Here is a 26354-nt window from a genome sequence, read left to right on the forward strand (position 1 = left end):
TCAATTGAATCAATTTTTAATTCAGGCTGTAACACAACAACGTGGAATAATTCAAGGGGTATGAATACTTTCTGAGGGCACTGTTTAGAAAATTAGACTAAACCCAGTGGTATCGTGGTGTTACTCGGTATCGTGGTGTTACTCGGTATCGTGGTGTTACTCGGTATCGTGGTGTTACTCGGTATCGTGGTGTTACTCGGTATCGTGGTGTTACTCGGTCTGGTGGCGATACCGCTCGGTCTGGTGGCGATACCGCTCGGTCTGGTGGCGATACCGCTCGGTCTGGTGGCGGCGATACCGCTCGGTCTGGTGGCGGCGATACCGCTCGGTCTGGTGGCGGCGATACCGCTCGGTCTGGTGGCGGCGATACCGCTCGGTCTGGAGGCGGCGATACCGCTCGGTCTGGAGGCGGCGCTACCGCTCGGTCTGGTGGCGGCGATACCGCTCGGTCTGGTGGCGGCGATACCGCTCGGTCTGGTGGCGGCGATACCGCTCGGTCTGGTGGCGGCGATACCGCTCGGTCTGGTGGCGGCGATACCGCTCGGTCTGGTGGCGGCGATACCGCTCGGTCTGGTGGCGGCGATACCGCTCGGTCTGGTGGCGGCGATACCGCTCGGTCTGGTGGCGGCGATACCGCTCGGTCTGGTGGCGGCGATACCGCTCGGTCTGGTGGCGGCGATACCGCTCGGTCTGGTGGCGGCGATACCGCTCGGTCTGGTGGCGGCGATACCGCTCGGTCTGGTGGCGGCGATACCGCTCGGTCTGGTGGCGGCGATACCGCTCGGTCTGGGGGCGATACCGCTCGGTCTGGTGGCGGCGATACCGCTCGGTCTGGCGGCGATACCGCTCGGTCTGGAGGCGGCGATACCGCTCGGTCTGGTGGCGGCGATACCGCTCGGTCTGGAGGTACTTGGCCTGGTGTCATGTCGATAGCAGAATGTTGGTTATGTGACAACGGCACTCTGCAAATAGGCACGTTTTCCTGCAGTATACTGTTTCTTTTGCATGTTTCCGTGCACATATTTTTTGGACCCTCACCAGTTTGCATCCCTGCCTTTAATCACCCAGTACTGTCCTCTCTGCAGAGTGCTGCTATGGCATCATGGTATTAACCCAGTACTGTCCTCTCTGCAGAGTGCTATGGCATCATGGTATTAACCCAGTACTGTCCTCTCTGCAGAGTGCTGCTATGGCATCATGGTATTAACCCAGTACTGTCCTCTCTGCAGAGTGCTGCTATGGCATCATGGTATTAACCCAGTACTGTCCTCTCTGCAGAGTGCTGCAATGGCATCATGGTATTAACCCAGTACTGTCCTCTCTGCAGAGTGCTGCTATGGCATCATGGTATTAACCCAGTACTGTCCTCTCTGCAGAGTGCTGCTATGGCATCATGGTATTAACCCAGTACTGTCCTCTCTGCAGAGTGCTGCTATGGCATCATGGTATTAACCCAGTACTGTCCTCTCTGCAGAGTGCTGCTATGGCATCATGGTATTAACCCAGTACTGTCCTCTCTGCAGAGTGCTATGGCATCATGGTATTAACCCAGTACTGTCCTCTCTGCAGAGTGCTGCTATGGCATCATGGTATTAACCCAGTACTGTCCTCTCTGCAGAGTGCTGCTATGGCATCATGGTATTAACCCAGTACTGTCCTCTCTGCAGAGTGCTATGGCATCATGGTATTAACCCAGTACTGTCCTCTCTGCAGAGTGCTATGGCATCATGGTATTAACCCAGTACTGTCCTCTCTGCAGAGTGCTGCTATGGCATCGTGGTATTAACCCAGTACTGTCCTCTCTGCAGAGTGCTATGGCATCATGGTATTAACCCAGTACTGTCCTCTCTGCAGAGTGCTGCTATGGCATCATGGTATTAACCCAGTACTGTCCTCTCTGCAGAGTGCTATGGCATCATGGTATTAACCCAGTACTGTCCTTTCTGCAGAGTGCTATGGCATCATGGTATTAACCCAGTACTGTCCTCTCTGCAGAGTGCTGCTATGGCATCATGGTATTAACCCAGTACTGTCCTCTCTGCAGAGTGCTGCTATGGCATCATGGTATTAACCCAGTACTGTCCTCTCTGCAGAGTGCTATGGCATCATGGTATTAACCCAGTACTGTCCTCTCTGCAGAGTGCTGCTATGGCATCATGGTATTAACCCAGTACTGTCCTCTCTGCAGAGTGCTATGGCATCATGGTATTAACCCAGTACTGTCCTCTCTGCAGAGTGCTGCTATGGCATCATGGTATTAACCCAGTACTGTCCTCTCTGCAGAGTGCTGCTATGGCATCATGGTATTAACCCAGTGTTGTCCTCTCTGCAGAGTGCTATGGCATCATGGTATTAACCCAGTACTGTCCTCTCTGCAGAGTGCTATGGCATCATGGTATTAACCCAGTACTGTCCTCTCTGCAGAGTGCTATGGCATCATGGTATTAACCCAGTACTGTCCTCTCTGCAGAGTGCTATGGCATCATGGTATTAACCCAGTACTGTCCTCTCTGCAGAGTGCTGCTATGGCATCATGGTATTAACCCAGTACTGTCCTCTCTGCAGAGTGCTGCTATGGCATCGTGGTATTAACCCAGTACTGTCCTCTCTGCAGAGTGCTATGGCATCATGGTATTAACCCAGTACTGTCCTCTCTGCAGAGTGCTGCTATGGCATCATGGTATTAACCCAGTACTGTCCTCTCTGCAGAGTGCTGCTATGGCATCATGGTATTAACCCAGTACTGTCCTCTCTGCAGAGTGCTGCTATGGCATCATGGTATTAACCCAGTACTGTCCTCTCTGCAGAGTGCTATGGCATCATGGTATTAACCCAGTACTGTCCTCTCTGCAGAGTGCTGCTATGGCATCATGGTATTAACCCAGTACTGTCCTCTCTGCAGAGTGCTATGGCATCATGGTATTAACCCAGTACTGTCCTCTCTGCAGAGTGCTGCTATGGCATCATGGTATTAACCCAGTACTGTCCTCTCTGCAGAGTGCTATGGCATCATGGTATTAACCCAGTACTGTCCTCTCTGCAGAGTGCTATGGCATCATGGTATTAACCCAGTACTGTCCTCTCTGCAGAGTGCTATGGCATCATGGTATTAACCCAGTACTGTCCTCTCTGCAGAGTGCTATGGCATCATGGTATTAACCCAGTACTGTCCTCTCTGCAGAGTGCTGCTATGGCATCATGGTATTAACCCAGTACTGTCCTTTCTGCAGAGTGCTATGGCATCATGGTATTAACCCAGTACTGTCCTCTCTGCAGAGTGCTGCTATGGCATCATGGTATTAACCCAGTGTTGTCCTCTCTGCAGAGTGCTATGGCATCATGGTATTAACCCAGTACTGTCCTCTCTGCAGAGTGCTGCTATGGCATCGTTGTATTAACCCAGTACTGTCCTCTCTGCAGAGTGCTGCTATGGCATCATGGTATTAACCCAGTGTTGTCCTCTCTGCAGAGTGCTATGGCATCATGGTATTAACCCAGTACTGTCCTCTCTGCAGAGTGCTGCTATGGCATCATGGTATTAACCCAGTACTGTCCTTTCTGCAGAGTGCTATGGCATCATGGTATTAACCCAGTACTGTCCTCTCTGCAGAGTGCTGCTATGGCATCATGGTATTAACCCAGTACTGTCCTCTCTGCAGAGTGCTATGGCATCATGGTATTAACCCAGTACTGTCCTCTCTGCAGCGTGCTGCTATGGCATCATGGTATTAACCCAGTACTGTCCTCTCTGCAGAGTGCTATGGCATCATGGTATTAACCCAGTACTGTCCTCTCTGCAGAGTGCTGCTATGGCATCATGGTATTAACCCAGTACTGTCCTTTCTGCAGAGTGCTATGGCATCATGGTATTAACCCAGTACTGTCCTCTCTGCAGAGTGCTATGGCATCATGGTATTAACCCAGTACTGTCCTCTCTGCAGAGTGCTGCTATGGCATCATGGTATTAACCCAGTACTGTCCTCTCTGCAGAGTGCTATGGCATCATGGTATTAACCCAGTACTGTCCTTTCTGCAGAGTGCTATGGCATCATGGTATTAACCCAGTACTGTCCTCTCTGCAGAGTGCTATGGCATCATGGTATTAACCCAGTACTGTCCTCTCTGCAGAGTGCTGCTATGGCATCATGGTATTAACCCAGTACTGTCCTCTCTGCAGAGTGCTGCTATGGCATCATGGTATTAACCCAGTACTGTCCTCTCTGCAGAGTGCTATGGCATCATGGTATTAACCCAGTACTGTCCTCTCTGCAGAGTGCTATGGCATCATGGTATTAACCCAGTACTGTCCTCTCTGCAGAGTGCTGCTATGGCATCATGGTATTAACCCAGTACTGTCCTCTCTGCAGAGTGCTATGGCATCATGGTATTAACCCAGTACTGTCCTCTCTGCAGAGTGCTGCTATGGCATCATGGTATTAACCCAGTACTGTCCTCTCTGCAGAGTGCTGCTATGGCATCATGGTATTAACCCAGTACTGTCCTCTCTGCAGAGTGCTGCTATGGCATCATGGTATTAACCCAGTACTGTCCTCTCTGCAGAGTGCTATGGCATCATGGTATTAACCCAGTACTGTCCTCTCTGCAGAGTGCTATGGCATCATGGTATTAACCCAGTACTGTCCTCTCTGCAGCGTGCTACTATGGCATCATGGTATTAACCCAGTACTGTCCTCTCTGCAGAGTGCTATGGCATCATGGTATTAAGCCAGTACTGTCCTCTCTGCAGAGTGCTGCTATGGCATCATGGTATTAACCCAGTACTGTCCTCTCTGCAGAGTGCTGCTATGGCATCATGGTATTAACCCAGTGTTGTCCTCTCTGCAGAGTGCTATGGCATCATGGTATTAACCCAGTACTGTCCTCTCTGCAGAGTGCTATGGCATCATGGTATTAACCCAGTACTGTCCTTTCTGCAGAGTGCTATGGCATCATGGTATTAACCCAGTACTGTCCTCTCTGCAGAGTGCTATGGCATCATGGTATTAACCCAGTACTGTCCTCTCTGCAGAGTGCTGCTATGGCATCATGGTATTAACCCAGTACTGTCCTCTCTGCAGAGTGCTGCTATGGCATCATGGTATTAACCCAGTACTGTCCTCTCTGCAGAGTGCTGCTATGGCATCATGGTATTAACCCAGTACTGTCCTCTCTGCAGAGTGCTGCTATGGCATCATGGTATTAACCCAGTACTGTCCTCTCTGCAGAGTGCTGCTATGGCATCATGGTATTAACCCAGTACTGTCCTCTCTGCAGAGTGCTATGGCATCATGGTATTAACCCAGTACTGTCCTCTCTGCAGAGTGCTATGGCATCATGGTATTAACCCAGTACTGTCCTCTCTGCAGAGTGCTGCTATGGCATCATGGTATTAACCCAGTACTGTCCTCTCTGCAGAGTGCTGCTATGGCATCATGGTATTAACCCAGTACTGTCCTCTCTGCAGAGTGCTATGGCATCATGGTATTAACCCAGTACTGTCCTCTCTGCAGAGTGCTGCTATGGCATCATGGTATTAACCCAGTACTGTCCTCTCTGCAGAGTGCTATGGCATCATGGTATTAACCCAGTACTGTCCTCTCTGCAGAGTGCTATGGCATCATGGTATTAACCCAGTACTGTCCTCTCTGCAGAGTGCTATGGCATCATGGTATTAACCCAGTACTGTCCTCTCTGCAGAGTGCTGCTATGGCATCATGGTATTAACCCAGTACTGTCCTCTCTGCAGAGTGCTGCTATGGCATCATGGTATTAACCCAGTACTGTCCTCTCTGCAGAGTGCTGCTATGGCATCATGGTATTAACCCAGTACTGTCCTCTCTGCAGAGTGCTATGGCATCATGGTATTAACCCAGTACTGTCCTCTCTGCAGAGTGCTATGGCATCATGGTATTAACCCAGTACTGTCCTCTCTGCAGAGTGCTATGGCATCATGGTATTAACCCAGTACTGTCCTCTCTGCAGAGTGCTGCTATGGCATCGTGGTATTAACCCAGTACTGTCCTCTCTGCAGAGTGCTATGGCATCATGGTATTAACCCAGTACTGTCCTCTCTGCAGAGTGCTGCTATGGCATCATGGTATTAACCCAGTACTGTCCTCTCTGCAGAGTGCTATGGCATCATGGTATTAACCCAGTACTGTCCTCTCTGCAGAGTGCTGCTATGGCATCATGGTATTAACCCAGTACTGTCCTCTCTGCAGAGTGCTATGGCATCATGGTATTAACCCAGTACTGTCCTCTCTGCAGAGTGCTGCTATGGCATCATGGTATTAACCCAGTACTGTCCTCTCTGCAGAGTGCTGCTATGGCATCATGGTATTAACCCAGTACTGTCCTCTCTGCAGAGTGCTGCTATGGCATCATGGTATTAACCCAGTACTGTCCTCTCTGCAGAGTGCTATGGCATTGTGGTATTAACCCAGTACTGTCCTCTCTGCAGAGTGCTGCTATGGCATCATGGTATTAACCCAGTACTGTCCTCTCTGCAGAGTGCTGCTATGGCATCATGGTATTAACCCAGTACTGTCCTCTCTGCAGAGTGCTGCTATGGCATCATGGTATTAACCCAGTACTGTCCTCTCTGCAGAGTGCTGCTATGGCATCATGGTATTAACCCAGTACTGTCCTCTCTGCAGAGTGCTATGGCATCATGGTATTAAGCCAGTACTGTCCTCTCTGCAGAGTGCTGCTATGGCATCATGGTATTAACCCAGTACTGTCCTCTCTGCAGAGTGCTGCTATGGCATCATGGTATTAACCCAGTGTTGTCCTCTCTGCAGAGTGCTATGGCATCATGGTATTAACCCAGTACTGTCCTCTCTGCAGAGTGCTGCTATGGCATCATGGTATTAACCCAGTACTGTCCTCTCTGCAGAGTGCTATGGCATCATGGTATTAACCCAGTACTGTCCTCTCTGCAGAGTGCTGCTATGGCATCATGGTATTAACCCAGTACTGTCCTCTCTGCAGAGTGCTATGGCATCATGGTATTAACCCAGTACTGTCCTCTCTGCAGAGTGCTATGGCATCATGGTATTAACCCAGTACTGTCCTCTCTGCAGAGTGCTGCTATGGCATCATGGTATTAACCCAGTACTGTCCTCTCTGCAGAGTGCTATGGCATCATGGTATTAACCCAGTACTGTCCTCTCTGCAGAGTGCTATGGCATCATGGTATTAACCCAGTACTGTCCTCTCTGCAGAGTGCTGCTATGGCATCATGGTATTAACCCAGTACTGTCCTCTCTGCAGAGTGCTATGGCATCATGGTATTAACCCAGTACTGTCCTCTCTGCAGAGTGCTGCTATGGCATCATGGTATTAACCCAGTACTGTCCTCTCTGCAGAGTGCTATGGCATCATGGTATTAACCCAGTACTGTCCTCTCTGCAGCGTGCTGCTATGGCATCATGGTATTAACCCAGTACTGTCCTCTCTGCAGAGTGCTATGGCATCATGGTATTAACCCAGTACTGTCCTCTCTGCAGAGTGCTGCTATGGCATCATGGTATTAACCCAGTACTGTCCTCTCTGCAGAGTGCTGCTATGGCATCATGGTATTAACCCAGTACTGTCCTCTCTGCAGCGTGCTGCTATGGCATCATGGTATTAACCCAGTACTGTCCTCTCTGCAGAGTGCTATGGCATCATGGTATTAACCCAGTACTGTCCTCTCTGCAGAGTGCTGCTATGGCATCATGGTATTAACCCAGTACTGTCCTCTCTGCAGAGTGCTGCTATGGCATCATGGTATTAACCCAGTACTGTCCTCTCTGCAGAGTGCTATGGCATCATGGTATTAACCCAGTACTGTCCTCTCTGCAGAGTGCTATGGCATCATGGTATTAACCCAGTACTGTCCTCTCTGCAGAGTGCTATGGCATCATGGTATTAACCCAGTACTGTCCTCTCTGCAGAGTGCTATGGCATCATGGTATTAACCCAGTACTGTCCTCTCTGCAGAGTGCTGCTATGGCATCATGGTATTAACCCAGTACTGTCCTCTCTGCAGAGTGCTGCTATGGCATCATGGTATTAACCCAGTACTGTCCTCTCTGCAGAGTGCTGCTATGGCATCATGGTATTAACCCAGTACTGTCCTCTCTGCAGAGTGCTGCTATGGCATCATGGTATTAACCCAGTACTGTCCTCTCTGCAGAGTGCTGCTATGGCATCATGGTATTAACCCAGTACTGTCCTCTCTGCAGAGTGCTATGGCATCATGGTATTAACCCAGTACTGTCCTCTCTGCAGAGTGCTATGGCATCATGGTATTAACCCAGTACTGTCCTCTCTGCAGAGTGCTGCTATGGCATCATGGTATTAACCCAGTACTGTCCTCTCTGCAGAGTGCTATGGCATCATGGTATTAACCCAGTACTGTCCTCTCTGCAGAGTGCTGCTATGGCATCATGGTATTAACCCAGTGTTGTCCTCTCTTCAGCGTGCTATGGCATCGTGCAGGTGCCCACTGGACCCTGGTTCTGCAGGAAGTGTGAATCTCAGGAGAGAGCAGCCAGAGTGGTGAGTCTGACCAATAGAGTATCAAAACCGTATTCTCAGCACTGTGTTTTATACTACAGTTTCTGCTAATATTTAGCCGGTACTTTACAGGAAATTGTGTTATTACTTTCTGGTACTACTTACTTCAAAGAGTTTAACACAATTGGCAACTACCTGGTAGCAAAGAGTACCGTATGGTGTGTATATGAAAGGATCTAAAACAGGTAGTACATTGGTTATTACAGTGTAAAATGTTACACAGTGGCAAGATGACAGAGCCAGTCAGCCGTGGCAGCATCAGACATGATTAACAACCCCGCAGTATATTTCTCATGGAGAAATGCCTCTACTTTCCTCATCCTGCCTGTAGAAACAGTGAAACAGTGCGGTCATACTCGCTTGTGATATTGTGGGGACAAAAATTGGCGGGAAGAGGCTTTTCTTCTTCTTTCTTCCGAGGGATGGTAGGCATCCTGTGGGAGTAGCTGGTGTGAAATGGGCAGGACTGGAGGGACACAACACTCGCTCTCTCACACACACGGGAAAGGGAAACAGTCTTGGGCAGCAGATAGTGGGTTTGTGTTTTAGGAGAGGTTGGGGCCAACTTGGCTCTCCCTTCCTCACAGTAGTAACCACACAGTATGACAGAGCTGGATGTGGTAGCTGTGGCGTGGAAGACCACTAGCACCTATTTGATGGTGTTGAATCAGTGATTACTGACCATACTGTGTATGTATGAGAGAGAGGGAGTAGGGTACATGCTTGCGTGTGTATCTATAGTATGTAGTGCCTACAGAAGGTATTCACGCCCCATGACTTTTTTCAGATTTTGTTAGTCTGAATTTAAAATAGATTACATTGAGATTATTTTGTCACTGGCCTACACACACAATACCCCATATGTCAAAGTGGAATTATGTTTTTCAAAATTTGTACAAACGAATAAAAAATGAAAAGGTGGAATGTCTTGAGTCAATAACTATTAAAAAGTCCTAAATGAACAAGTCACATAAGAAGTCACATGGACTCACTCTGTGTGCAATAACAGTGTTGAGCATGATTTGTGAATTTGTAAGTCGCTCTGGATAAGAGCGTCTGCTAAATGACGTAAATGTGAATGACTACCTCATCTCTGTACCCCACAGGGAGGCCAATGGGGACTTTAAAACAGTTACAGAGTTTAATGGCTGTGGTAGGAGAACTGAGGATGGATCAACAACATTGTAGTTACTCCACAATACTAACCTAATTGACAGAGTGAAAAGCCTGTACAGAATACAAATATTTCAAAATACTGTTTGCAACAAGGCACTAATTTGATTTATTAGGAATGCCAATGGTGACAGTTAGTCTTACTGGCGTCCGACACATAACGAAAAATACATTACAGACAAAAGCCTTTACAAACCTCATGTTCATGTTTTTAAGTTTGTGTGTGTGTGTGTGTGTGTGTGTGTGTGTGTGTGTGTGTGTGTGTGTGTGAGCGAGCGCATATCTGCATCGATCAATTACACATACATGACGGTACGTACACACAACAAGTAGGTCACATGGGGGAGAGGCGTTGTGCCGTAAGGTGTTGGGTCTCCCGAGTGGCACAGCGGTCCAAGACACTGCATCTCAGTGCTAGAGGCGTCACTACAGACCCTGGTTCGATTCCAGGCTGTATCACAACCGGCCATGATTGGGAGTCCCAAAGGGCGGCGCACAATTGACCCGGCGTCGTTAGGGTTTGGCCGGGGTAGGCCGTCATTGCCAATAAGAATTTGTTCTTAACTGACTTGCCTAGTTAAATAAAGGTAAAATAAAACATGTTTGAAACCAGCTTTGCTGTTCACTTGCGCTATATAAGATGGAAGGGAGTTCCATGCACTCATGTCTCTCTATAATACTGTACGTTTACTTGAATTTGTTCTGGACCTGGGCACTGTGAAGACACCTGGTGGCATATTTGGTAGTGTGTGTGTCTGTGTGTCTTTACAACCATTGAATATATATATTTTGACCATGACAGTTTACAATCTATGGTAACACCAAGTAATTTACTCTCCTCAACTTGTTCAACAGCCACACCATTCATTACCAGATTCAGCTGAGGTCTAGAACTTAGGGAATGATTAGTACCAAATTTAATGCTCTTAGTTTTAGAGATGTTCAGGGCCAGTTTATTACTGGCCACCCATTCCAAAACAGACTGCAACTCTTTAAGGGTTTCAGTGACTTCATCAGCTGTGGTTGCTGATGCGTACGTATATGGTTGAATCATCAGTATACGTGGACATCCATGCTTTGTTTTAATGCTAGTGGCAGGTCATTGGTAAAAAATGTTTTAAAAATCTTGGCCGAGTTACAGTTTTGACTTAAATGTATACTGAACAAAAATATAAACGCAACATGCAACAATTTCATAGATTTTACTGAGTTACAGTTCATACAAGGAAATCAGTCAACTGAAATAAATTCATTAGGCCCTAATCTATGGATTTCACATGACTGGGAATACAGATATGCATTTTCCTCATGCAGCGCGACACATCTCCATCACATAGACTTGATCAGGCTGTTGATTGTGGCCTGTGTAATGTTGTCCCACTCCTCAGCAATGGCTGTGCAAAGTTGCTGGATATTGGCGGAAACTGGAACACACTGTTGTACGTGTCGATCCAGAGCATCCCAAACATGCTCAATGGGTGACATGTCTGGTCAGTATGCAGGTCATGGACATTTTCAGCTTCCAGGAATTGTGTACAGATTCTTGCGACATGGGGCTGTGCAGTATCATGCTGGAACACGAGGTGACGGCACCACAATGGGCCTCAGGATCTCGTCACGGTATGTCTCTGCATTCAAATTGACATCAATGAAATGCAGTTGTGTTCGTTATCTGTAGCTTATGCCTGCCCGTACCATAACGCCACCGCGGGGCACTCTCATCAGCAAACCGGGATTCATCCGTGAAGTGCACACTTCTCCAGCATGCCAGTGACCATTGAAGGTAAGCATTTGCCCACTGAAGTCAGACGGCGAACTGCAGTCCAGTCGACCCCGGTGAGGACAACGAGCACACAGATGAGAGTCCCTGAGACGGTTTCTGACAGTTTGTGCAGGAATTCTTTGGTTGTGCAAACCCACAGTTTCATCAGCTGTCTGGGTGGCTGGTCTCACGATACCGCAGGGGAAGAAGCTGGATGTGGAGGTCCTGGGCTGACGTGATTACACATGGTCTGCAGTTGTGAGGCCGGTTGGACGTATTGCCAAATTCTGTAAAATGACGTTGGAGGCTGCTTATGGTAGAGAAATTAACATTTAAATTCTCTGGCAACAGCTCTGGTGGACATTCCTGCAGTCAGCATGTCAATTGCGCTCTTCCTCAAAACTTTAAACATCTGTGGCATTGGGTTGTGTGACACAACTGCTCATTATAGAGTGGCCTTTTATTGTCTCTAGCGCAAGGTGCACCTGTGTAATGATCATGACCAGCTTGTTGGTATGCCACACCTGCTAGGTAGATGGATTATGTTGGTAAAGGAGAAATGCTCACTAACAGGGATGTAAACAAAATTTGATAAGCTTTTTGTGCATATGGTAAAATTCTGCAATCTTTTATTTTAGCTCATGAAACGTGTACTTGAAAATCTATGGCAAGACCTGAAAATGGTTGTCTAGCAATGATCAACAACCAATTTGACAGCTTGAAGAATTTTGAAAATAATAATGGGCAAATGTTGTACAATCCAGTTGTGGAAAGGTCTTAGAGACTTACCCTGAAAGACTCACAGCTGTAATCGCTACCAAAGGTGATAATAACATATACTGACTCGGGTGTGAATACTGTATTTCATTTTCACATTTTTTTCTAAAACATGTTTTCACTTTGTCATTATGGGGTATTGTGTGTAGATGGGTGAGAATTAGTTTTATTTATTCCATTTAGAATTCAGGCTATAACACAACCAAATGTGGAATAAGTCAAGGGGTATGAACACTTTTTGTGTGTAATTGTATGTTAAAGGGTTTTGCTAAAGGTCCTTGTCTCCCTCCTGTCTTCTTTCTCTGCAGAGGTGTGAGTTGTGCCCCCACAAAGATGGCGCCCTCAAGAGGACAGATAATGGAGGTAAGAATCATCTATCTAGGATAGGTGTGTTGTGTGTAACTGATTTTGGCTGGAGCAAAAACCTGTCCTTGTCATGGAGCCTCCATTCACGAGAGTACTCCCATCGAGTATTGACACATGCACAGGCTGTTGGCGTCCCACAAGGTTCTGTGGTTAGCCCATGCTGATTTTCTCTCATTAATGGGATGTGTTTGGCCTCTTCAATTAAGGTGCCGATTTATATGTATTGCGATTCTCAAGATTCTATGTGTTGCGATTTGATACTGTGATTTTATTGCGATTCGATGTTCCAAACATATTGCTCACCATATGTCTGCTGCAGAGGGACAAGAGAGCCATGAGAAAATGTAGTTTTGATCAGTCATGGAAATAAATTGTCAGTCATGGAAAACAAATGTGCTCCTTATTTAAAAAGAAGATGGACAACAAGCAATAAAGAACACATACTGGAGTTTTGGTGTAGGTATAGCCAACTAGTGCAAATAAATAGCATTCTGTTAGTGTGTGGATGGATGGATGGATGGATGGATGGATGGTGTTTGGCATGACAACAAATGAAAAAGCCAGTATAGTAGTGACAAGGGAGAAGACAATGTGTTTGTGAGTGTTTCCCAGGGGACCCTAATTACCCATGTGGTGAGGGTAGGCAACAACACCTCCGCCACGCTCACCCTCAACACGGGAGCACCTCAAGGGTGTGTGCTTAGTCTCCTCCTGTACTCCCTGTTCATCCACAACTGCGTGGCCAAGCACGACTCCAACACCACCATCAAGTTTGCTGACGACATGACGGTGGTAGGCCTAATCACAGACGGCGACGAGACAGCCTCCAGGGAGGAGATCAGAGACTTGGCAGTGTAGTGTCATGACAACAACCTCTCCTTCAACGTCAGTAAGACCACGGAGCTGATCGTGGACTACAGGAGAAGAGGGGAGAGCACGCCCCCATCCACATCGACGGGGCAGTAGTGGAGCGGGTCGAGAGCTTCAAGTTCCTTGGTGTCCACATCACTAAGGACTTAACATGGTCCACACACACCCGCATAGTCGTGAAAAGGACACGACAGCACCTCTTCCCCCTCAGGAAGCTGAAAAGATTTTGCATGGGCCCTCAGATCCTCAAAAAGTTCTACAGCTGCACCATCGAGAGCATCTTGACTGGATGTATCACTGCTTGATATGGCAAACGCACCATCCTCGACCGCAAAGCGCTACAGAGGGTGGTGCGGACAGCCCAGTACATCACTAGGGCCGAGCTCCCTGCCATCCTGGACATCTATATAAGGCGTCAGAGGAAGGCCAGAAGAATTGGCAAAGACTTCAGCCACCCAAACCATAGTCTGTTCACTCTGCTACCGTCCGGCAAACGGTACCGGAGCAATTGGCTCTCGGACCAACAGGCTCCGAGACCGCTTCTAGCCCCAAGCCATAAGACTGCTAATTAATTTAATGGTTACACGGACTATCTGGGCTGACCCTATCTTGCACTCACTCTATGCACACTCACAAGACTATATACACACTACACTGACACCCACACACATTCGCATACACTACATACGCACACATGCCTACCAACAACAAGCATACGACAAGACAAATACCCACACACACATACACTTTAACACTCATATGCTTCTGCTACTCTGTTCTTTGTTTCTCTTATCTATCCTGATGCTTAGCCACTTTACCCTGCCTTCTTGTACATATCTACCTCAAATATCTTTTATAGCTACAGTTGAAGTCGGAAGTTTACATACACCTTAGCCAAATACATTTAAACTCAGTTTTTCACAATTCCTGACATTTAATCCTAGTAGAAATTCCTTGTCTTAGGTCAGTTAGGATCACCACTTTATTTTAATAACGTGAAATGTCAGAATAATAGTACAGAGAATGATTGATTTATTTCAGTTTTTATTTCTTTCATCACATTCCTAGTGGGTCAGAAGTTTACATACACTCAATTAGTATTTGGTAGCATTGCCTTTAAATTGTTTAACTTGGGTCAAACGTTTCGGGTAGCCTTCCACAAGCTTCCCACAATAAGTTGGGTGTGTTTTGGCCCATTCCTCCTGACAGAGCTGGTGTAACAGTCAGGTTTGTAGGCCTCATTGCTCGCCCACAAATGTTTAGGTCAGGGCTTTGTGATGGCCACTTCAATGCCTTGACTTTCTTGTCCTGAAGCCATTTTGCCACAACTTTGGAAGTATGCTTGGGGTCATTGTCCATTTGGAAGACCCATTTGCGATCAAGCTTTAACTTCCTGACTGATGTCTTGAGATGTTGCTTCAATATATACTAGAGGTCGGTCGATTAATCGGAATGGCCGATTAATTAGGGCCGATTTCAAGTTTTCATATCAATCGGTTATCGGTATTTTTGTCCGCCAAATTGTATTAATATATATATATATATATATATATATATATATATATATATATATATATATATATATATATATATATATATATATATATATATTTTACACCTTTATTTAACTAGGCAAGTCAGATTAAGAACACATTCTTATTTTCAATGACGGCCTAGGAACGAGGGTTAACTGCCTTGTTCAGGGGGGATTTGTTTTTGCAACCTTCCGGTTACTAGTTCAACGCTCTAACCACCTGCCTTACATTGCACTCCACGAGGAGCCTGCATGGCAGGCTGACTACCTGTTACGCAAGGGCAGCAAGAAGCCAAGGTAAGTTGCTAGCTAGCTTATCTTATAAAAAACAATCAATCTTAACATAATCACTAGTTAACTACACATGGTTGATGATATTACTCGTTTATCTAACGTGTCCTGCGTTGCATATAATCGATGCGGTGCCTGTTAATTTCTCATTGAATCACAGCCTACTTCAACAAACGGGTGTTGGTTTAACAAGCGCATTTGCGAAAAAAGCACTGTCGTTGCACCAATGTACCTAACCATAAACATATTTAGACTTAGGGATGCCACCCGTTAGATAAAATACGGAACGGTTCCGTATTTCACTGAAAGAAAAAACGAGATGATAGTTTCTGGATTCGACCATATTAATGACCTAAGGCTCGTATTTCTGTGTTTATTATAATTAAGTCTATGATTTGATAGAGCAGTCTGACTGAGCGGTGGTAGGCACCAGCAGGCTCATAAGCATTCATTCAAACAGCACTTTCGGGCATTTTTCCAGCAGCTCTTCGCTGTGCTTCAAGCATTGCGCTGTTTATGACTTCAAGCCTATCAACTATAATTTAATATAATTTGTGGAACTTTCCAACAGGAATCTATTCCAAAAACTTCGTAAATAACAAGGTTGCCAAAAAAACAACGCATACAAAGTTGTATAGCGGCAGAATAAGATACCGGGTAGGGAGTGGTCTATTTCATTGCGTTTTTCACTCATCACGTTTATTCCGAAAAATGTCTGTCCTCACTCTGGTTGCCTATAGACAAACATTAAGAATAAGCTACGTGGTGAGTTGGTGCCTATTCGGCAGCTAGTTAGCTAGGTTTGTATGTGTTGCTACTTTGTATGTGTTGTTGGTTGGCAACCATTTACTTTACGTTTTTTGGAACAGATTCCTGTTGGAACGTTCCACAAATTATACCCACCCCTTCAAGCCTATCAACTCCCAAGATTAGGCTGGTGTAACCGATGTGAAATGGCTAGCTAGTTAGCCTGGTGCATGCTAATAGCGTTTCAAACGTCACTCACTCTGAGATTTGGAGTAGTTGTTCCCCTTGCTCTGCATGGGTAACGCTGCTTCGAGGGTGGCTGTTGTCGATGTGTTCCTGGTTCGAGCCCAGGTAGGGGCGAGGAGAGGGACGGAAGCTATACTGTTACACTGGCAATACTAAAGTGCCTATAAGAACATCCAATAGTCAAAGGTATATGAAATTCAAATCGTATAGAGAGAAATAGTCCTATAATTCCTATAACAACTACAACCTAAAACTTCTTACCTGGGAATATTGAAGACTCATGTTAAAAGGAACCACCAGCTTTCATATGTTCCCATGTTCTGAGCAAGGCACTTAAACATTAGCTTTCTTACATGGCACATATTGCACTTGTACTTTCTTCTCCAACACTTTGTTTTGCATTATTTAAACCAAATTGAACATGTTTCATTATTTAGTTGAGGCTAAACTGATTTTATTGATGTATTATATTAAGTTAAAATAAGTGTTCATTCAGTATTGTTGTAATTGTCATTGTTACAAATAAATACTTTTTTTTTTAAATCGGCCGATTAATTGGTATCGTCTTTTTTTGGTCCTCAAATAATCGGTATCGGCGTTGAAAAATCATAATCGGTCGAACACTAATATATCCACATAATTTTCCTACCTCATGATGCCATCTATTTTGTGAAGTGCACCAGTCCCTACTGCAGCAAAGCACCCCCACAACATGATGCTGCCACCCCCATGCTTCACGGTTGAGATGGTGTTCTTCGGCTTGCAAGCCTCCCCCTTGTTCCTCCAAACATAACAATGGTCGTTATGGCCAAACAGTTCTATTTTTGTTTCATCAGACCAGGACATTTCTCCAAAAAGTACGATCGTTGTCCCCATGTGTAATGTCCTCATTTGGACCCACAAGATCCTTTGCTGTTGTTCTGGGATTGATTTGCACTTTTCGCAGCAAAGTACCTTCATTTCTAGGAGACAGAACACGTCTCCTTCCTGAGCGGTATGATGGCTGCGTGGTTCCATGGTGTTTATACTTGCGTACTATTGTTTGTACAGATGAACGTGGTACATTCAGGCAGTTGGAAATTGATCCCAAGGATGAACCAGACCTTGTGGAGGTCTACAATTTTTTTTTATGAGGTCTTGGCTGATTTCTTGTGATTTTCCCATGATGTCAAGCAAAGAGGCACTGAGTTTGATGGTAGGCCTTGAAATACATCCAATTGACTCAAATGATGTCAATTAGCCTATCAGAAGCTTCTAAAGCCATGACATAATTTTCTGGAATTTTCCAAGCTGTTTGAAGGCACAGTCAACTTAGTGTATGTAAACCTCTGACCCACTGGAATTGTGATACAGCGAATTATAAGTGAAATAATCTGTCTGTAAACAATTGTTGGAAAAATTACTTGTGCCATGCACAAAGTAGATGTCCTAACCGACTTGCCAAAACTATAGTTTGTTAACAATACATTTGTGGAGTGGTTGAAAAACGAGTTTTAATGACTCCAACCTAAGTGTATGTATACTTCCTACTTCAACTGTATATAAAGCTCCATTCTTGTGTATTTTATTCATCTTGTGTTACTATTTTTCTTTTTATCATTATTTTTTAACTCTGTTGTTGGGAAGGGCTCGTAAGCATTTCACGGTTTAATCTACACCCGTTGTATCCGGCACGTGACGAATAACATATTTATTTTATTTATTTTGAAAAGAGATGTTATATTCAGATAAAGATTTTAGAATATTGTTCACCTATTTGTCTCTGATTCAGGACATGTCGTTGCACAAGCAACATGTTGACACCACCACTGGCAGCGGGATTAGCCCTAGCTCCATAATCTTTGCTAGCTCAATGTACTTAGCTAGCTAGTTAGCGATTAGCATTAGCAGCTAATGCTTTTTTTAGGCACATGTGAAGCTTGATAAGACTAACGGTTTCTATAGATAAAGATACACAAACTAATAGTATAATACAGAAAACATGTGGATTGATGTGAAGAAGCAAAGTTGGAATAAGCATTGTCCTTGTTTGTTGACTGCATGGGCTAGCTAACAGAAGCATGCATTGCAGACTCAGGTTGAATGAGTGAATCTAACAGCCAGCTGTGCCTGCTTGAGTGACGGGGCAGGGCATGGTGTGTGTCGAAAGCAAGCAGCCACATTCGAGAGGGAGGGAGACTGGAGAGAGATGACAGAGTAAACTAGAGGGCTTAAAAAAATTGCAGCCTCTTGCGACATGGATATTGCACATGTCAACCTCGCAATTTCGATTAAATTCAGATGAATTGTGCAGCCCTACGTGTGTTTTATGAGGGGGGCGGGCCAGGCTGAGGTTAACAGGGCTCTGAGGAGGTTCCTCTCTGGGTTCACCAGGAGGTCACAGCGAACACTGTAAACATGGACTGTGTGTGTGTGTGTGTGTGTGTCTGTGTGTGTGTGTGTTGGAGAGAGGCACAGCTGTAGGATTGTGACCTGGCCTGTGGGAGACATCAAAACATCACACACCGTTTTACTGCTAGATCTTTTGTAGCTCTCCCTCTCTCTTCTATCCCTCTCTCTTCTCTCTCTCTCTCTCTCTCTCTCCCCTCTCTCTTCTATCTCTCTCTCTCTTCTATCCCTCTCTCTTCTATCCCTCTCTTCTATCCCTCTCTTCTCTCTCTCCTCGCTCTTCTATCTCTCTCTCCCCTCTCTCCTCTCTCTTCTATCTCTCTCTCTCCCCTCTCTCCTCTCTTCTATCTCTCTCTCTCTCTCTTCTATCTCTCTCTGTCTCTCTCTCTCTCTCTCTCTGTCTCTGTAGTAGTCCCATGTGTTTTTTAGGTGAGGCTGCTGCCTGCAGTGCCAGAAGGTAAACGGGGATTAATCTGTTAGGTAAATGTCTGGCTTGGTTTCAAGTGGTAAACTTCACATGAGGTACAGCACAGGGAGACGGAGAGCAATCTGTAACTGTGTTTTTGTGTGTCAGGTTTTGTTGAGCCAATATATAAAATTGGCACCGACCAATTGTCCGGGGAAAAAAATCCCATTGCGACATAATGCTTTTTAGCCTATTCATTGTTGGGAATACCAAATGATGTAAATACATTTGACCAGTCCTGCTTACCGGTCTATGGGTTAATTTACTTGTGTATATTCGTTACGTACAGTGCCTTCAGAAAGTATTCATACCTCTTGACTTATTCCACATTTTGTTATAGCCTGAATTCAAAATGGATTAAATACTTTTCTTCTCACCCATTTACACACAATACCCCATAATTACAACGTGGAAACAAGTTTTTAGAAATGTTTGTAAGTTTATTGAAAATGAAATATGTAATTTACATAAATATTCACACCACTGAGTCAATACTTTGTAGAATCACCTTTGGCAGCGATTACAGCTGCGAGTCTTTCTGGGTAAGTCTCTGAGAGCTTTCCACACCTGGATTGTGTAACATTATCCCATTAATATTTTCAAAATTATTCGAGCTCTGTGAAATTGGTTCTTGATCATTGCTAGGCAACCATTTTCAGGTTTTACCATAGATTTTGAAGTAGATTTAAGTCAGAACTAACTCAGCCTGTCAGGAACATTCACGTCTTCTTGGTAAGCAACTCCAGTGTAGATTTGACCTTGTGTTTTAGGTTATTGTCCTGCTGGAAGGTGAATTCATCTCGGTGTCTGGTGGAAAGCCGACTGAACCAGGTATTCCTCTAGGATTTTGCCTATGCTTAGCTCCATTCTGTCATTTTTTTCAATTTAAATTCTGTATTTTACCCCCTTTCTCTCCCCAATTTTGATCTTGTCTCATCGCTGCAACTCCCCGACAGGCTCAGGAGAGGCAAAGGTCGAGTCATACGTCCTCCGATACATGACCCGCCAAACTGCGCTTCTTAAGTAGCCAGCTGCACCAATGTGTCGGAGGAAACACTGTTCAACTGACAACCGAAGTCAGCCTGCAGGTGCCCGGCCCGCCGCAAGGAGTCGCTAGAGTGCGATGAGCCAAGTAAAGCCCCCCCGGCCAAACCCTCCCCTAACTCGGACGACGCTGGGCCAATTGTGCGCTGCCCTATGGGACTCCCGGTCACATCCAGTTGTGACACAGCCTGGGATCAAACCCGGGTCTGTAATGACTCCTCAAGCACTGCAATGTCTTAGACCGCTGCGCCACTTGGGAGGCCCTTGTTTCTTATTTTATCCTGAAAAACACCCCAGTTCTTAACTATTACAAGCATACCCATAACAAGATGCAGCCAACACTATGCTTGAAAATATGGAGAGTGGTACTCAGTAATGTGCTGTATTGGATTTGACCCAAACTTTGTATTCAGGACCAAAAGTGAATTGCTTTGCTAAATGTTTTGCAGCATTACTTAAGTGCCTGGTTGCAGACAGGATGCATGTTTTGGAATATTTTTATTCTGTATAGGCTTCCTTTTGTCTCTCTTTCAATTCGGTTAGTATTGTGGAATGATTACAATGTTGTTGATCCATCTTCACATTTTTTCCTACCACACCCATTAAACTCAAACTGTTTTAAAGTCACCATTGGCCTCATGGTGAAATCCCTGAGTGGAGTTAGGAAGGACGTCTGTATCTTTATAGTGACTGGGTGTATTGATACACCATCCAAAGTGTAATTAATAACTTCACCATGCTCAAAGGGATGTTCAATATCTGCTTTTTAATTTTTTCTACCAATAGGCGCCCTTCTTTTGGTCTTTGTGGTTGAATCTGTGTTTGAAATTCACTGCTCGACTGAGGGACCTTACAGGTATTTTTTATCTGTAAGCTCCCTTTTTTGCACACAGTGAGTCCATGCAATTTATTATGTGACTTGTTAAGCAAATGCTTACTCCTGAACTTATGTAGGCTTTCCATAATAAATGTGTTGAATACTCAAGACATTTCAGCTTTTCATTTTTAATTCCACTCTCACAGCATGGCATATTGAATGTAGGCCCGCTACAAACACGTCTCAATTTAATCACACGCTCACAGCATACAGATACAGAGCCCTTATCAGACAGCGCTTTCATAAGTCCAATCATTGCACAACATTTCTAAATGCAATCATGTGTAAAAAAAACAACAAAACAAAGCTTGGGTCACGATTTAAAAAGAGGTATTGTTTATTTCTCAACTGGTAATTGAAATGCACTTCCAATTCGCCATTCAAATGCATTGGCAATGGAAGGTAGGCTTCATCAGCATGTCACACACCACTTTGCAATGAGCTGGAGGCAATATGCATTTTGAAAACATAAAGCTACTTTGTCTGAAACCTGAATGTTTTACTACATATATTTGAGGCATGTTTTACCTTGCTTCAAAGTAGCCGAGGCAAAATCCGTGGAGGCAATTTTATTTTTTAAATGAAGACCTCAATATGCCATTGAAACCAGTAACCTGTTGTTTCATAAAGACTTCCATATGCCACTGAAACCAGTAACCTGTTGTTTCATAAAGACTTCCATATGCCACTGAAACCAGTAACCTGTTGTTTCATAAAGACTTCCATATGCCACTGAAACCAGTAACCTGTTGTTTCATAAAGACTTCCATATGCCATTGAAACCAGTAACCTGTTGTTTCATAAAGACTTCCATATGCCATTGAAACCAGTAACCTGTTGTTTTATAAAGACTTCCATATGCCATTGAAACCAGTAACCTGTTGTTTTATAAAGACTTCCATATGCCATTGAAACCAGTAACCTGTTGTTTCATAAAGACTTCCATATGCCACTGAAACCAGTAACCTGTTGTTTCATAAAGACTTCCATATGCCACTGAAACCAGTAACCTGTTGTTTCATAAAGACTTCCATATGCCATTGAAACCAGTAACCTGTTGTTTCATAAAGACTTCCATATGCCACTGAAACCAGTAACCTGTTGTTTCATAAAGACTTCCATATGCCATTGAAACCAGTAACCTGTTGTTTCATAAAGACCTCAATATGCCATTGAAACCAGTAACCTGTTGTTTTATAAAGACTTCCATATGCCATTGAAACCAGTAACCTGTTGTTTCATAAAGACTTCCATATGCCACTGAAACCAGTAACCTGTTGTTTCATAAAGACTTCCATATGCCACTGAAACCAGTAACCTGTTGTTTCATAAAGACTTCCATATGCCATTGAAACCAGTAACCTGTTGTTTCATAAAGACTTCCATATGCCATTGAAACCAGTAACCTGTTGTTTCATAAAGACTTCCATATGTCACTGAAACCAGTAACCTGTTGTTTCATAAAGACTTCCATATGCCACTGAAACCAGTAACCTGTTGTTTCATAAAGACTTCCATATGCCACTGAAACCAGTAACCTGTTGTTTCATAAAGACTTCCATATGCCATTGAAACCAGTAACCTGTTGTTTCATAAAGACTTCCATATGCCATTGAAACCAGTAACCTGTTGTTTCATAAAGACTTCCATATGCCACTGAAACCAGTAACCTGTTGTTTCATAAAGACTTCCATATGCCACTGAAACCAGTAACCTGTTGTTTCATAAAGACTTCCATATGCCATTGAAACCAGTAACCTGTTGTTTCATAAAGACTTCCATATGCCACTGAAACCAGTAACCTGTTGTTTCATAAAGACTTCCATATGCCACTGAAACCAGTAACCTGTTGTTTCATAAAGACTTCCATATGCCATTGAAACCAGTAACCTGTTGTTTCATAAAGACCTCAATATGCCATTGAAACCAGTAACCTGTTGTTTCATAAAGACTTCCATATGCCACTGAAACCAGTAACCTGTTGTTTCATAAAGACTTCCATATGCCATTGAAACCAGTAACCTGTTGTTTTATAAAGACTTCCATATGCCATTGAAACCAGTAACCTGTTGTTTCATAAAGACTTCCATATGCCACTGAAACCAGTAACCTGTTGTTTCATAAAGACTTCCATATGTCACTGAAACCAGTAACCTGTTGTTTCATAAAGACTTCCATATGCCACTGAAACCAGTAACCTGTTGTTTCATAAAGACTTCCATATGCCACTGAAACCAGTAACCTGTTGTTTCATAAAGACTTCCATATGCCATTGAAACCAGTAACCTGTTGTTTCATAAAGACTTCCATATGCCACTGAAACCAGTAACCTGTTGTTTCATAAAGACTTCCATATGGCACTGAAACCAGTAACCTGTTGTTTCATAAAGACTTCCATATGCCACTGAAACCAGTAACCTGTTGTTTCATAAAGACTTCCATATGCCATTGAAACCAGTAACCTGTTGTTTCATAAAGACTTCCATATGCCATTGAAACCAGTAACCTGTTGTTTCATAAAGACTTCCATATGTCACTGAAACCAGTAACCTGTTGTTTCATAAAGACTTCCATATGCCACTGAAACCAGTAACCTGTTGTTTCATAAAGACTTCCATATGCCATTGAAACCAGTAACCTGTTGTTTCATAAAGACTTCCATATGCCACTGAAACCAGTAACCTGTTGTTTCATAAAGACTTCCATATGCCACTGAAACCAGTAACCTGTTGTTTCATAAAGACTTCCATATGCCACTGAAACCAGTAACCTGTTGTTTTATAAAGACTTCCATATGCCACTGAAACCAGTAACCTGTTGTTTCATAAAGACTTCCATATGCCACTGAAACCAGTAACCTGTTGTTTCATAAAGACTTCCATATGCCACTGAAACCAGTAACCTGTTGTTTCATAAAGACTTCCATATGCCACTGAAACCAGTAACCTGTTGTTTCATAAAGACTTCCATATGCCATTGAAACCAGTAACCTGTTGTTTCATAAAGACTTCCATATGCCACTGAAACCAGTAACCTGTTGTTTCATAAAGACTTCCATATGCCATTGAAACCAGTAACCTGTTGTTTCATAAAGACTTCCATATGCCATTGAAACCAGTAACCTGTTGTTTCATAAAGACTTCCATATGCCATTGAAACCAGTAACCTGTTGTTTCATAAAGACTTCCATATGCCATTGAAACCAGTAACCTGTTGTTTCATAAAGACTTCCATATGCCACTGAAACCAGTAACCTGTTGTTTCATAAAGACTTCCATATGCCATTGAAACCAGTAACCTGTTGTTTCATAAAGACTTCCATATGCCACTGAAACCAGTAACCTGTTGTTTCATAAAGACTTCCATATGCCACTGAAACCAGTAACCTGTTGTTTCATAAAGACTTCCATATGCCATTGAAACCAGTAACCTGTTGTTTCATAAAGACGTCAATATGCCATTGAAACCAGTAACCTGTTGTTTCATAAAGACTTCCATATGCCATTGAAACCAGTAACCTGTTTCTGTCATGTTTTATTGGTTGTCAACTTCCTTTCATTTTCCAGTTGCCAAATATACATTCGCGCATAACCGACTGCCTTTTGTGCAATGCTGCTCTAATAATGTTGAGGAATAATATTTTATAAACATTTTAAGCAGAATGTTCTGATGTGTGTTGCACCAGATTTTCGAAAAATGTTTTTTGTTTTATGTACCGTAATTTCCGGACTATTAAGCGCACCTGTATATAAGCCGCACCCACTGAATTAATTTAAAAAATATATTTTGAACATAAATAAGCCGCACATGTCTATAAGCCGCAGGTGCCTACCGGTACATTGAAACAAATGAACTTTACACAGGCTTTAACGAAACACGGCTTGTAACAAAAATAAATAGGCTTTAACGAAACACGGCTTGTAACAAAAATAAATAGGCTTTAACGAAACACGGCTTGTAACAAAAAATAAAAAACTAACTGTCTTTTTGCACTAAGTCAATTCCTCACGCTGCTGTTTCCAACGTCTTATCATCGACTCATTAAGACCAAGCTCCCGTGCAGCAGCTCTATTTCCTTTTCCAACAGCCAGATCAATCACCTTCAACTTGAAAGCTGCATCATATGCATTTCTCCGTGTCTTTGCCATGATGAGGGTGACAAAATGACTACCGTAATCAGAATGATGGGAAGTTTGAGAGCGCTCGATTTAATCTAAACAGTAAACAAAAAAGTTGTTTGACCGTAACCCGTTGGCAATTTCATTGGTCTAATGAAAGCTTCATGCCGCCAAAAAACTGAGCACGTCACAGAATGTGTTTTAATTTTTTTTTAAAACAATTAAATGAAAGCGGGAAAAATCCATATATTAGCCGCGTCATTGTTTAAGCCGCGAGTTTCAAAGCCTGGGAAAAAAGTTGCGGCTTATAGTCCGGAATTTACGGTAGCTTTATACTGGTTGTGTAAATGTGGGATCTATCACCCCATAACTGTCCCAGAGTCTTTGGGCTATTTCTCTCTCCAAACTGACCAATAAAATAGGTCAACTTTTCTTTTATGTGGGACAGTAGATTGACATAGGCTCATAGGTGGCGTGTCCATAAGGCTAGGGGAAGCTAAACTTTCCTTAAGTCAAAATTATTTAGCCTAATTAGCCTACTCCTGTTCATACAGAAATAAATCAAATCATTCAAAATAGGCTACTAAAGCATGATTTGGCCACAGAGGATCATTAGCTTCCCCTAGCCTACAAAATAAAAATGTGGATTGTTTTAAATTGCGTTGCCTACAGTCGGAAGGAAAAGGCAAACACTAAATAGATTAGTGATGCACCGATATCCAATATTTTCCTTACCGAAAAATATGATTCTGATATTTTCCTTACCGAAAAATATGATTCTGATATTTTCCTTACCGAAAAATATGATACTGATATTTTCCTTACCGAAAAAAAAGATACCGATATTTTCCTTGCCAAATTTTTTGTTGTTGATTTATTAAAAATGTTAGCGTTTTTTTTAAGCATTCTAGTACAGTTAAATAGTTAACACACACACAGACGCAGTGGTCTAAAGCACTGTATCTCATTGCAAGATGCGTCACTACAGTCCCTGGTTCGAATCCAGGCTATATTACTTACTTGCGTTGCAGTTTTGTTAATTTCTTCAGTAGTTTCATTCTCAACCTGGATTTCTATGGAACGCCGTTTGGGTCTTCGCGTGTCAAAAAAGATACGGACAAATAAGCTTGTTG

General features: G+C 43.8%; 1 protein-coding gene across 11 annotated transcripts in view; it reads left to right on the forward strand.

Annotated features, from left to right (window-relative positions):
- The window catches only part of LOC106590532 (protein AF-10), a 127137-nt gene that overhangs the window by 14069 nt on the left and 86714 nt on the right, over window positions 1–26354 (forward strand). For 7 of the 11 annotated variants that reach the window (XM_014181637.2, XM_045710858.1, XM_045710860.1 and 4 more), the window contains exons 2-3: window positions 8465–8544; window positions 12583–12637. In XM_014181637.2, the coding sequence (XP_014037112.2) occupies window positions 8465–8544; window positions 12583–12637 (135 nt within the window). Of the gene's footprint in view, window positions 1–8464; window positions 8545–12582; window positions 12638–19952; window positions 20014–26354 lie in introns of all 11 variants that reach the window. The other 4 variants (XM_045710861.1, XM_045710863.1, XM_045710864.1 and 1 more) reach the window with 3 other exon arrangements.

Source organism: Salmo salar, chromosome ssa29 (genome assembly GCF_905237065.1).
Source record: "Salmo salar chromosome ssa29, Ssal_v3.1, whole genome shotgun sequence".
NCBI lineage: Eukaryota > Metazoa > Chordata > Actinopteri > Salmoniformes > Salmonidae > Salmo > Salmo salar.